The 12,225-nt window shown below is 40.5% G+C and overlaps 1 protein-coding gene across 5 annotated transcripts in view; it reads left to right on the forward strand.

Moving 5' to 3' along the window:
- The window catches only part of LOC141404937 (putative sodium-coupled neutral amino acid transporter 11), a 228,548-nt gene that overhangs the window by 161,998 nt on the left and 54,325 nt on the right, over nucleotides 1-12,225 (forward strand). For all 5 annotated transcript variants that reach the window (XM_073988783.1, XM_073988785.1, XM_073988782.1 and 2 more), the window contains 2 exons: nucleotides 7,548-7,662; nucleotides 7,980-8,232. In XM_073988783.1, the coding sequence (XP_073844884.1) occupies nucleotides 7,548-7,662; nucleotides 7,980-8,232 (368 nt within the window). The remainder of the gene's footprint in view (nucleotides 1-7,547; nucleotides 7,663-7,979; nucleotides 8,233-12,225) is intronic.

Below are 12,225 nucleotides of genomic sequence, written 5' to 3' on the forward strand. Positions count from 1 at the left end.
GTTAAGCAGAAAGGTAGATAACTGGGGTGCAGTGTATAAGTCCACCTCTTCATATAGTCTTCGAAGAACGGTACCTTCTGAGTTTCGGTATTTTGAAGGTTGTTGCCTCAACATCACACTGAAATGTCTGAAATTTGGAATTTAGTCATCGCTGGGGCTATAAAACTGTCCACCAGAAATTTGTCGGTTTAGGTCTTTATATAGCCCCCGTAGAACGGCACTCACGGATTTTCGTTATTTTGAAAATTTTATCCAGGGGTACAAAATAATATAACATGTACAAAACATTCCTTGCAAAAAATCAGACAACAACACTCACGTTTTGCCAAAGGCCTCATGTAAGGGTACCACCCAATTTAATGTGAAGAATTTAGTCACATTTTCCTACTGAACTGGTTGTTAATTGCAATTTTGTGTTCCCAGAATATAGAAAACTTACTCGCAAAAAAAAAACTATCCATATGCATATATGTAGGTTTTAGTCTTACCCCCATGGATGGGTATTACCCAATTTTATGCATTTCGAGGGTTTTTTTTCCAATTTTCGAACCGAGGTCGCTGTAATTTGGTATTGTGTTTAGTCAGAGGATAGTAAGAACAACGATGAGCTCTTTTACATTTGTTGCTCAATGGGTAGATAGCTTCTACACACAAAAATATCAGTATAAAATGATTGTCATCAGTTAGGATATTATTCTCCTCCAAGCAATTATTTTTAGCGTAGAAAAACAAGTAGCCTAGAATTTAGTAATTATTCATATTTACTTCAATACAGAATTTAATGCCGTTCTTGCTTATTCAAACATGTTTTTTACACAATATTTACATCACTTTCGACATATGTATGTATATGAAGTCTGTCACAATTGCCTATCAACCATCTCTTTTCGATACGAAAGGGAGTTTGATAAATGGAAGAATTTTATACCTCACCCAGTATGAATTGACCGCACTTTGCATAGCTCGTTGAGCTTATGGTAAGCTGGGTGGATAACGGTCAAACAAAAGGAGTCAAGGGCAAATACACACATGTTTGGTGGTAACGAAATGAGAATATACAAATGTGTGTTTATGCAAATGTAAAAGTTCAAATGGGGTTCCCTGTTTTTTACTTTCATCATAAAACAATGTTTTCATATTATTGCTACCCACTCTTATGTATTTAAATATACATATTATTTGATACGAAACCATTAAAATGTGATGATGATTTTGCCCACATGCGTCATACACACACACAGACATATAACATCTATTGAATGGATTCTCCCCTTGAAACCTCGTGTAATATGTTTTTGTGAAAACGAAAGTTGGAAGGTTGGTTGTGGGTGTAATGGTATACGGATTTATCCTGCTGTGTATACAAGAATTTTCCTATCTAGAGTTTTATTATTTGATCCATAGTTAATGGGTCAGCGTAACCATTAGCATCTTGATAACTTATAAATGGAAAGAATGATGAACGTTAGTTTTGTTGAATGATAATGCAAAATGGAATGGTGTTGTTAAAAAAGCCAGTATTTAATATAGGGACGGACGGATTTTGATGTGTTGTATACAATTAACAAGTACAATTTTTATGCATTCCACTATGAAACATTCTGAACTAATATTAAATAAGTTGACCACTAGGAACACCAAATACCTAATTTTAGTCAATTAAATCTGATAAAAACTTGAATTACCCGAATCGATGCTACCGTAATAGCCACTTTGAACAATAAGTGCCCCACGTCATCCAAATGTAATATTCACAAATTTTTGGCGGAGACGTTTTTTGATCAGTACGAAGCCTAAATGTTAAATTACAACCAATTTAGACAAAAACTTAAAGTACAATTAGTAACTACTAAGCTCTTTCTCCACGTTAACTATAATTCCTTGGGGGAGAATAATATCTTAACTGATGATGATCACGTTATACTGATAATTTTCTGTGTGGAGGGTTTCTACCCACTTCAGAATGAAAATGTTGCAACACTCTTTAAAAGAGCTCATCGTTGTTCGTTCTATCCTCTGATTAAACACAATACAAAATTACAGCAATTCGACAAAAGCACCTCAAATTACAAAAACATTGGGCAATACCAGTTCATGGGGATTAGACTAAAACCTACAAATATGTACAGGGATAGTTTTTTGCGAGAAGAATTTAGGCGACTGCAATATCCTGAGCGTAGTTGAGCCAAAACTACTCTGGTTTCTCGTGGCAGCTGACGCTCCTCAGCTGCGATAGATAGATGCTTATGGCTTTAACAACTGCATCCGTGTGAATACTATTTAAACCTGCTTGATATGCCTGTTGATCTAGGGGTTCTCTCCTATTGTTCGACCTCCTCTGTAGAGCATGAATATCCTTCCTGATATACCTGAATGTGTCGGGCCTAGCCAGCAGATGGTGATTGGGATGGTTCTCACGGTAACACCCAAGCAAGCACTGCAACGAAAGCATCTCATTATGTTGCTTTACTGGAAGAATTTTTGCCTACTCATGTAGATGGCCCACTGAAGACTTGAGGAGGTACCCTGTTGCTGTTCTCAGGGCGGCATTCTGACAGGTTTGAATCTTTTTCCAATTCGTATCCCATAATCTCGGGGACCAAACTGGAGCCGCATAGCTTACCACAGACCGACCTATCGCGTTATATGTGGTCAACAAGGTTTCTTTCTCTGCACCCCAAGTGCTGCCGGCTAGAGACTTTAGGACATTGTTCCTGCTTTTCAGTTTGTCGCAGATAGCTGTGGTGTGTGCGCATGACTTGAATGTAGTGTCGAATGCGACCCCTAAAATTTTGGGGCAGTTTGTGGTCGGAATTCTGCTACCGTCGACCATGCCATTCAACTCTCGTGCAAACTGCGCTGTACATGTGGTGAACAGAGTGGCTGTAGATTTTGTGGTGGAAATCGGCATATTCCTCGAGTGGAAAAAGGTGGTAAGATCGGTTAAATATGTGTTCAGTCCCTCACAGATGTCATTAGGGAAGATACCTGACGCCAGGATCTTGCAATCATCCGCTTACGTTACGATCTCGATGCCGTCTGGAGGGGGCGGAATACAGGAGAGGTAGAGGTAAAACAGTTCCGGAAATATCACCCACCTTGGGGAACTCCCTGTTTCACTCTACGGGGTTTGGACTTTTGTTCCTGAATTCCACGTACGACTGGCGTCCACACATATAATTGACTATCCAACTTTCAAGCTTGGCCGGAGGGTTGTCTGCTTAATGTCATCAAACAGCGCGGAGTGCCTGATTGTATCAAAAGCTTTTGATAAGTCAAGCGCCACCATCACTGTTCTATCACACGCTGGTCTCTGGTTGAGCCATGCTGAGGATCGGCAACTTGATAGCTATCTCTGACTGAGGAGGACTAAGGCCTCAAAGGTTTTTGCTACGGGCGACAAAAGCGAAATCGGCCTGTACGATTCACTTTTGCTGGCATCCTTTCCGGGCTTCCGTAGTGGGACTACCCTGCCCATTTTCCAGACTTCGGAAACAATGAGGGTGACTAGCGACAATTTAAGAACTTTAGTGAGATACTCCACTCCCGGCTCATCCAGCTGCTTCAGCATTACCATGGAGATTCCGTCAGGGCATTGGCAACATCATCCATTGTAACCTGTGGTGGTTCATCCTTGGCAGGAATATATCTAATGCGACGTAATACTCTTCCCTTCGCCCTGTCACTCTCGGCGTGCTCGACAAACTGTCGATTGAAATAACTTGCGCACCTCTTCGGGTCAGTCAACGTAACGTCACCAAACGTGACTGAGGTCCTATCTTCCATTCTTCCAGGGTTCGAGAGTGACTTAACCGTTGCCCACAATTCACCTATACCGGCTCCAATGTTGCAATTCTTCAGATGATTTAACCACTTGTTCCGCTTATGCTCGCCGACCAGCCTGTTAACCTCCAGTGTCAGTTCCCCGACTCTGGGGTCATTGGGTTTGGCTCGACGAAGCTCATCACGCTCATTTGCTAATCCTGTCGCCTCTGTTGGGAAGTTTGGTCTTACTTCGGGTATTCGACCAACAGGGATATGACGAGCGGCTGCAGCAGTGATGATGTCTCGGAACGTTCTTTCTTCTACCCGAACATCAGAAGGATTGGGCAGTTCTGTGAAGCGGTGATTGGTGAACTCTCTGAAACTCGGCCAATCAGTTTTCTTATGATTGACGAATGTGCGGCGTTCAGAGGTGATGAATGCGGGTGGTCTGCTAATGGAGACAATTATGGGGAGATGGTCTGATCCAAGGGATATGACGGGTTGCCAGGTAACGTCATTTGTCAGACCAGGTGCCACAATGGTTATGTCTGGCGAACTGTGACACTCTCCTCTAATTCTGGTAGGTGTGTCGTCATTGACCGTGCAAAACGTAGAGCTATCAATCTGCTCAGCCAGCGCTGTACCCCCTGGTCGTTTCCACATCTCATGAGGCGCATTAAAGTCCCCCAGGACCAGACGATTATGACCTTCCAAAAGCGGGCCAATGTCGGGCTCGTAATCCGAGATACAGCTATTTCTCGGCGGGATGAATACGTTCAGCAAAACGTTGACGTATGTTGTCTAATTTTTTGCAAGGAATGTGTTGTACCTGTTATAATGTTTTGTGACCTTAGCTAAAACTTTCATGTAGATGGCCCACTGAAGACTTGAGGAGGTGTTCTCAGGGCGACATTCAGGTTTGAATCTTTTTCCAATTCGTATTCCATAATCTCGGGGACCAAACTGAAGCCGCATAGCTTACCACAGACCGACCTATCGCGTTATATGTGGTCAACATGGTTTCTTTATCTGCACCCCAAGTGCTGCCGGCTAGAGACTTGAGGACCCTGTTCCTGCTTTTCAGTTTGTCGCAGATAGCTGTGGCGTGTGCGCATGACTTGAATGTAGTGTCGAATGTGACCGCTAAAATTTTGGGGCAGTTTGTGATCGGAATTCTGCTACCGTCGACCATGACATTCAACTCTCGTCCAAACTCAGTGGCTGTAGATTTTGTGGTGGAAATCTGCATATTCCTCGAGTGGCAAAAGGTGGTAAGATCGGTTAAATAGGTGTTCAGTCCCTCACAAATGTCATCAGGTACCTGACGCCAGGATCGTGGAATCATCCGCATACGTTACGATCTCGATGCCATCTGGTGGGGGCGGAATACAGGAGAGGTAGAGGTAAAACACTTCCGGAGATATCACCCCACCTTGGGGAACTCTCTGTTCCACTCTACGCGGTTTGGACTTCTTGTTCCTGAATTCCACGTACGACTGGCGTCCACACATATAATTGACTATCCAACGTTTCAAGCTTGGTCGGAGGGTTGTCTGCTCAATGTCCTCAAACAGCGTGGAGTGCCTGACTGTATCAAAAGCTTTTGATAAGTCAAGCGCCACCATCACTGTTCTATCACACGGCGGTCTCTGGTTGAGTCCTTGACAAATATACGTGGTAATGGCGTGCAGCGCTGTTGTCGTGCTGTGCTGCTTACGGAATCGATGCTGATGATCGGCAACTTGATAGCTATCTCTGACTGAGGAGGACTAAGGCTTCAAGGGTCTTTGCTACGGGCGACAAAATCGGCCTGTGCGTTTCACTTTTGTGGGCCTACGCTGCCAATTTTCCACTTCCGTCTCATCCAGCTGCTTCAGCATTACCATGGAGATCCATCAGGGCCCAACGCTTTGGATGATTTTGCGTTCCTGATGGCATTGGCAATATCATCCATTGTAAACTCTGGTGGTTCATCCTCGGCAGGAAGAGATCTAATGCGACGTAATACTCCTCTCTTCGCCCTGTAACTCTCGGCGTGCTCGACAAACTGTCGATTGAAATAACTTGCGCACCTCTTCGGGTCAGTCAACGTAACGTCACCAAACGTGACTGAGGTCCTATCTTCCATTCTTCCAGGGTTCGAGAGTGACTTAACCGTTGCCCACAATTCACCTATACCGGCTCCAATGTTGCAATTCTTCAGATGATTTAACCACTTGTTCCGCATATGCTCGCCGACCAGCCTGTTAACCTCCAGTGTCAGTTCCCCGACTCTCTTGGTCTTACTTCGGGTATTCGACCAACAGGGATATGACGAGCGGCTGCAGCAGTGATGATGTCTCGGAACGTTCTTTCTTCTACCCGAACATCAGAAGGATTGGGCAGTTCTGTGAAGCGGTGATTGGTGAACTCTCTGAAACTCGGCCAATCAGTTTTCTTATGATTGACGAATGTGCGGCGTTCAGAGGTGATGAATGCGGGTGGTCTGCTAATGGAGACAATTATGGGGAGATGGTCTGATCCAAGGGATATGACGGGTTGCCAGGTAACGTCATTTGTCAGACCAGGTGCCACAATGGTTATGTCTGGCGAACTGTGACACTCTCCTCTAATTCTGGTAGGTGTGTCGTTATTGACCGTGCAAAACGTAGAACTATCAATCTGCTCAGCCAGCGCTGTACCCCCTGGTCGTTTCCGAGGGCCGAATGCCACATCTCATGATGCGCATTAAAGTCCCCCAGGACCAGACGATTATGACCTTCCAAAAGCGGGCCAATGTCGGGCTCGTAATCCGAGATACAGCTATTTCTCGGCGGGATGACTACGTTCAGCAAAACGTTGACGTATGTTGTCTAATTTTTTGCAAGGAATGTGTTGAACCTGTTATAATGTTTTGTACCCCCAGCTAAAACTTTCAAACTATCGAAAATCCGTGAGTTGTGTTCTATAGGTGCTATATAAAGACCTATACCGCCAAATTTCTGGTGGAAAGTATTATACTCCTAACGAAGACTAAATACCAAATTTCAGCCATTGCGGTTGGATGTTGAGGCCAAAAACTTCAAAATACCGAAAATCCAGTGGCTAAACAAAAAAAAAAAAATTTGATTGGAACTCCTACCCCCTAATTTTTTTCTATTTGACCCAAAAAAAAGTATATATGAAACTTTATGACGATCGGTTGAGGTTAACATATGTCACAAATTTAGGGAGTAGGGGTTCCAATCAAAAGAGTTTTTGTTTTTTGGATCGGTCTAATGGAGATATAACGATTGCTGTGGCTGGGTCATGTCATAAGAATGAGCGATGATGAACCCACTAAAACCCACGGCTTAATGGACAAAAGTTCTAATTCTAATTAAATCAGTGTTCAGGCCAGTTTATTACATGCATCCTAATTCGGAATCCCATCTAATTTTGTTTAATAAAAAACATCCTCGGTCATATAAATATAAATATCTGAATATTCTGTTTAAGTTTTAAGCAAATCCTTGCGGCATTTTAATTAAAAGTTTATATTCCATTTTTCAGCAATCAAAGTGTACAACAGCGTTATATGCACAAATAGAAAAACGCTTGTTTTTTTCATTTCGAATCCACTTAAATATTTTCAATAAAAAAAAACACTTTTTTATTTCCGTGTGTCCAGTGGAAATATTTTTTGCCGTTTATTTAAGGCGGAACGTTTGTGTGGTCTTGTTTCTATGACATTTGAACATTTTGTGTGTTTCTCTACTCTGACCGGGTGTTTATATGTATGTGTGTGTTTGCTCTTTTTTCAGGTCAAGTGTGGTCACATATGTGGACGTTTCAGTTATCCCGGTATTATGGAGGCTGCCTACGGCAAATACGGCTACTACCTATTGTCCTTGTTGCAATTTATGTATCCGTTCCTAGGTATGTATTACAAATGGGAATTGTTTATCAACCATTCATTGTTTTTACTGCAATTTGAAAGTAATTCTTTAATACCCAAATAAAACCATATTTAGAAACAAATTTCACACACATAAAATCCAATAACAACAAACCAATCCACGTTCTATAAATTATTTGACTAATTCATTAGACTAGCGGAAATGTTGAACAATAAATTCATTGCACTTAGACTAAATGGTTTTATGTTCATATTTACTTACACACATACATACACATACATATTTATATATTCGTGTTTCTCTGTTGTTATATTTTGATTATTTCCGTAATTGCAGCCATGATTTCCTACAATGTTGTGGTTGGTGATACCCTGTCCAAGGTGCTGGTACGACTTATACCCTCGTGGGGCTCATCAATGGGTGCCGTTCGCCTGGGTGTGGTTTTCTTCGTGACGGTGGGCATTGTAGTGCCACTCTGCCTGTACAAAAATGTTTCACGCCTGGCAAGAGCAAGTTTTATAAGTTTGGCCTGTGTTGTTTTTATACTCTTTGCTGTGATTATCAAACTTATTTCCGGTGATTATAAAGTGTAAGTATGTAAATTTATACATATGTATCTTATCCTTGACTGACAGAATATTTTATTATATGGGTATAAATAAATTAAATTTGTATCATAACAAAACTGTTGGCATTGCATGATAGTGAAATTTATTACTGCATATGTGGTGCATAATAATTTACATTTGTGATTTAAACCTGAAAATTATTATTCTGATGTGAGTATATTAGAGTACTCAAACGTTTGTAGTAAACTTAAATCAGGGTTAAAAGTATCGTATTTTGATGAGTTTTTACCTAAGATTATATAAAATCTTAATTATAGGGTGATTCGACAAAAGAAGCTCATGCACAAAATCATTTGAAAATTTCTTTATATGAACTTTTCAATAATAGGCAAAAGCCCATTCACTCCTGCAACAGAAAGTAGCTTTTTAAGAAAAACAAAAAAAAAGAACAATATTCAAGGTGTTTTGTACATGACCTTTTTTAATGCAAAAATGCATTCATTCATTTAACAGGAAATCATTTTTGAGACTATGAGCCAGTTTATGTATGTCGATAAGAAAATGAATTCGTAAGAAACGCTGCTGAATTTGAGTGTGTTTTTCAATTTTTTTGTTTTGAAGCAAAAGCAAGGAAATAATATTTCCAAAACAAAAGTTTGGGTGTTTCATGCGCACACATTTTCGTTTCAAAATACATGAACAGGGGGTAAATGTCATAACCCTAATGTCAACTCCTGTCGGGTTTCAGTTTCACACATTATTTCTACCACACGCCAACCGAATTTCTACTCAAATCGGTAGCATCTCCCAAACTCTGTCATTTGTACCTAAAATACCGTTTGTAACGGATTGAAATAATCATTTGCCATCCTATAAAGTGTATGATGATTTCTGAGTGAAATCAGACACTTTTGCAAAAAGTGGGTTTTGAGTTCCTTTATTATTTTCCGTGTTGATTCTGCCTACCAGCAAAACATTTCAGCATGTTTTTAGATTTTTTAACTAACAGTTCCAGAGATATTGCGCCTTAAAAACGAATTCTGTAAAAGTTATATGCAAGGAAATACTCATAACTTCTTTAATATTGGTCCAAATGGAAAACAATACGGGCAAAATGTGCCTCATCGAAATAATGGTTTTAGACCCCAAGTATGTTTGGACGAAATGTGTTTCAGACAATTTGGAGTCGATTTATCAATGTCCGTCCGTCCGTCTGTCTGGCTGGATGGTGCCCACGATAACTCTCGAACGGATGAATCGATTTCGTCCAAAATTTGGCTTTCGTAATATTTTATCCAAACTTAGTTTAAGTTCGAAGATGGGTTATATCGGTCCACTCCTTCCGGTACCTCCGCCCACAAAAGTTCGGAAATGTTCGGAAAATTTATGCGCACTATAACTCTTGAAGAAAGTAACCGATTAGGTCCATACATTGCACATAGTGAAATTTTCCACTCCACTCCTTCGGGTACCTCCCACACAACATTTCGGAAAAATTCAGTTTAGGGCCATCTTTCGAATCGCTTTGATTTCATCAGGGGCAAGTCCTTACTTCCTGAGAACATAGCCTGAAAGTTGCAAAAAACTCCTATGACACCGTGTGAGGTAGATGGAGCGTAAGATAACTCTCGGACGGATCTGCCGATTCGGTCCAAAATTCGGCCTTAGTAATATTTTGTCCAAACATACTTTGAGATTGAAGATTAGCCATATCGGTCCACTCCTTCAGGTACCTCCCCCACAAAATTTCAAAAATGTTCGGAAAAATTGTTCGTACGGTAACTTTTGAAGGGAGTGGGCGAATTGGTTCATACTTTACACATGCTAATATATCTACCAGATATAGATCAGGTTCAAATATGGACTATATTTGTCCACTCCATCCGGTACCTCCCACACAATATTTCGGATAAGTTCACTTTAAGACCTGACATGGAATCACTCTGATTTTTTTTTGAAGAAACTTGCATTCGCTGCCTCAATTACGATAGTAAGTCCCAATTTACATTAGGCGAGTTTACTTGCGGCAATTGTCAGTTTGTAGGTGAGAGAGGGTGCTGAGAGGCAAAGGGTTACCATATGCCTCACCTCTCTCTCCTACAAAATGACAATTGCCGCAAGTAAACTCGCCCAATGTAAATTGGGACTAAAAGTTTTTTAAGGGCAAGTCCATACTTCTTGAGCAAACAGCCCGAAGAGTGTAAAAAACCCCCTATGGCACCATATGTTGTGACTGGAGATCCACTTCCATAACGGTTAATGTCGATCCATTCCTTTAAGTATCTCCTCCGCAAAACTTTTGATCTTTAATCCTAATCAACATTTTTGCGGTTCAAACGCCCAAAATTTTTAAAACCCCCTAAATACATACATATTTTTGGAAAAAAATGTTTCAATATACACAAGGTGAGGAGAGTACGATAACTCTCGAACTAACCCATTTGGTCCAAAATTTGGCCATCCTGATATTTTGTCATACTTTCAGTTCGAAGATAGGCAATACCGGTCCACAACTTCCGTTACTTCCCCCGAATATTTAAACAAATTTGAAGAAATTTGGTCCAAACTTTGGATCTCCTAATATTTTGTCCAAATTTAGTTTAACTCTAAAATGGGTAGTTCGAATATCCTTTGGAATCGTTGTTGTCCTTCTTACAATGGTAATATTTTTTACTGGACAAGTCCATGCTTCCTGGCATACTGGTCCATAAGTTATACGATGACCCACTGAAATGACTAGTGTGCGCGATATCTATGGAAAAGATATGACTCCCAAAATAAGATCCACTTCCATAATGGACTATGTCGGTCCATTCCTTTAACACTCACTTTTTACTTTCATTTTATTTTATTTTATTTCGCTGTCTGCCCGAATTGAACCCACGAACCCTCTGATTTCAAGCCAAAGACACTACACACTGTACCACGCACACGAATATTAAGGGTTGCTTAAGAACTTAATTGTGCATTGCACATGTGCATCACGAACTGTTATTTTTTAATTACCAAAACCTCGCGTGCCGATGGTGAGCGTTGAACACACCACCCTAGGATTATAGTCGGATACACACACTGTACCACCGTCCTCATTACTTAGTGAGGAGTAAAGTAAGTAGATTTGCCTTGTAAATTTTTTAAGAAGTAACCCATTACTTTTCAGATTACTTGTAATGCGAAAAGAAGCTTGTTTACATTACTTTGTAATGGGTTATGTAATGACTAACGGATCCGAATTTTTGCTGGGATAATATAGAATAACAAGTAAGAAAGGCGTTAAATTCGGATGGACCGAACTTTTTGTAGCATCCACCACTAACTGTATTAAAGTGAATAAGAACAATTAGTTTCCTTTCGTTTATAAAACCTGGAGATATATGGACAGTTTGTTTGCGAGTAACTTTTAATCTTCTTCTACCTTCTGGGAACAAAAAATCCAAACCAAACAATTCGGTAGGAAAATGTGACTAAAATCTTCAAACAACCTTAAATGGTGGCTGCGCTTATACGGGGCTATACCAAACTGTGAACCTATACTGTCTGATTTTTTGCAAGGGATGTTTTGTACCTGCATAAATGTCTTCTACCTTTAGCGAAGATAAAATACCAAATTTTAGTTACTCTGTTTGAAAATTTAGGCTAAAACATTCAAAACACTGAAAATCGGAGGGCAACGTTCTATGGGAGCTTATACCGACAAATTTCTGGTGGAAAGATTTGTGCTCCCAAGGAAGACCAAATGCCAAATTTAAAATATTAGGTTGGATATTGGAGCCAAAATCTTCAAAATACCAAAAACTTGGTGGGGCAGTTCTACGGGGGCTATATGAAGACGTAGAGCAATATCGAAAATTTTCATTTGGAAACATGTAACCCCCAACGAAGGCTTAGTACAGGTACCGTTCTATGGGGATCATATTAAGATGAGGACCTATACCAATTTTCAGGTGACAAGTTTTATACCCCCAGCGAAGACTAAATACCAAATTTTAGCTATTTCGGAGTGTTAATGAGGC

The sequence above is a fragment of the Musca autumnalis genome, unplaced genomic scaffold, assembly GCF_047663935.1.
Source record: "Musca autumnalis isolate F117 unplaced genomic scaffold, ASM4766393v1 scaffold_5, whole genome shotgun sequence".
Classification (NCBI taxonomy): Eukaryota; Metazoa; Arthropoda; class Insecta; order Diptera; family Muscidae; genus Musca; species Musca autumnalis.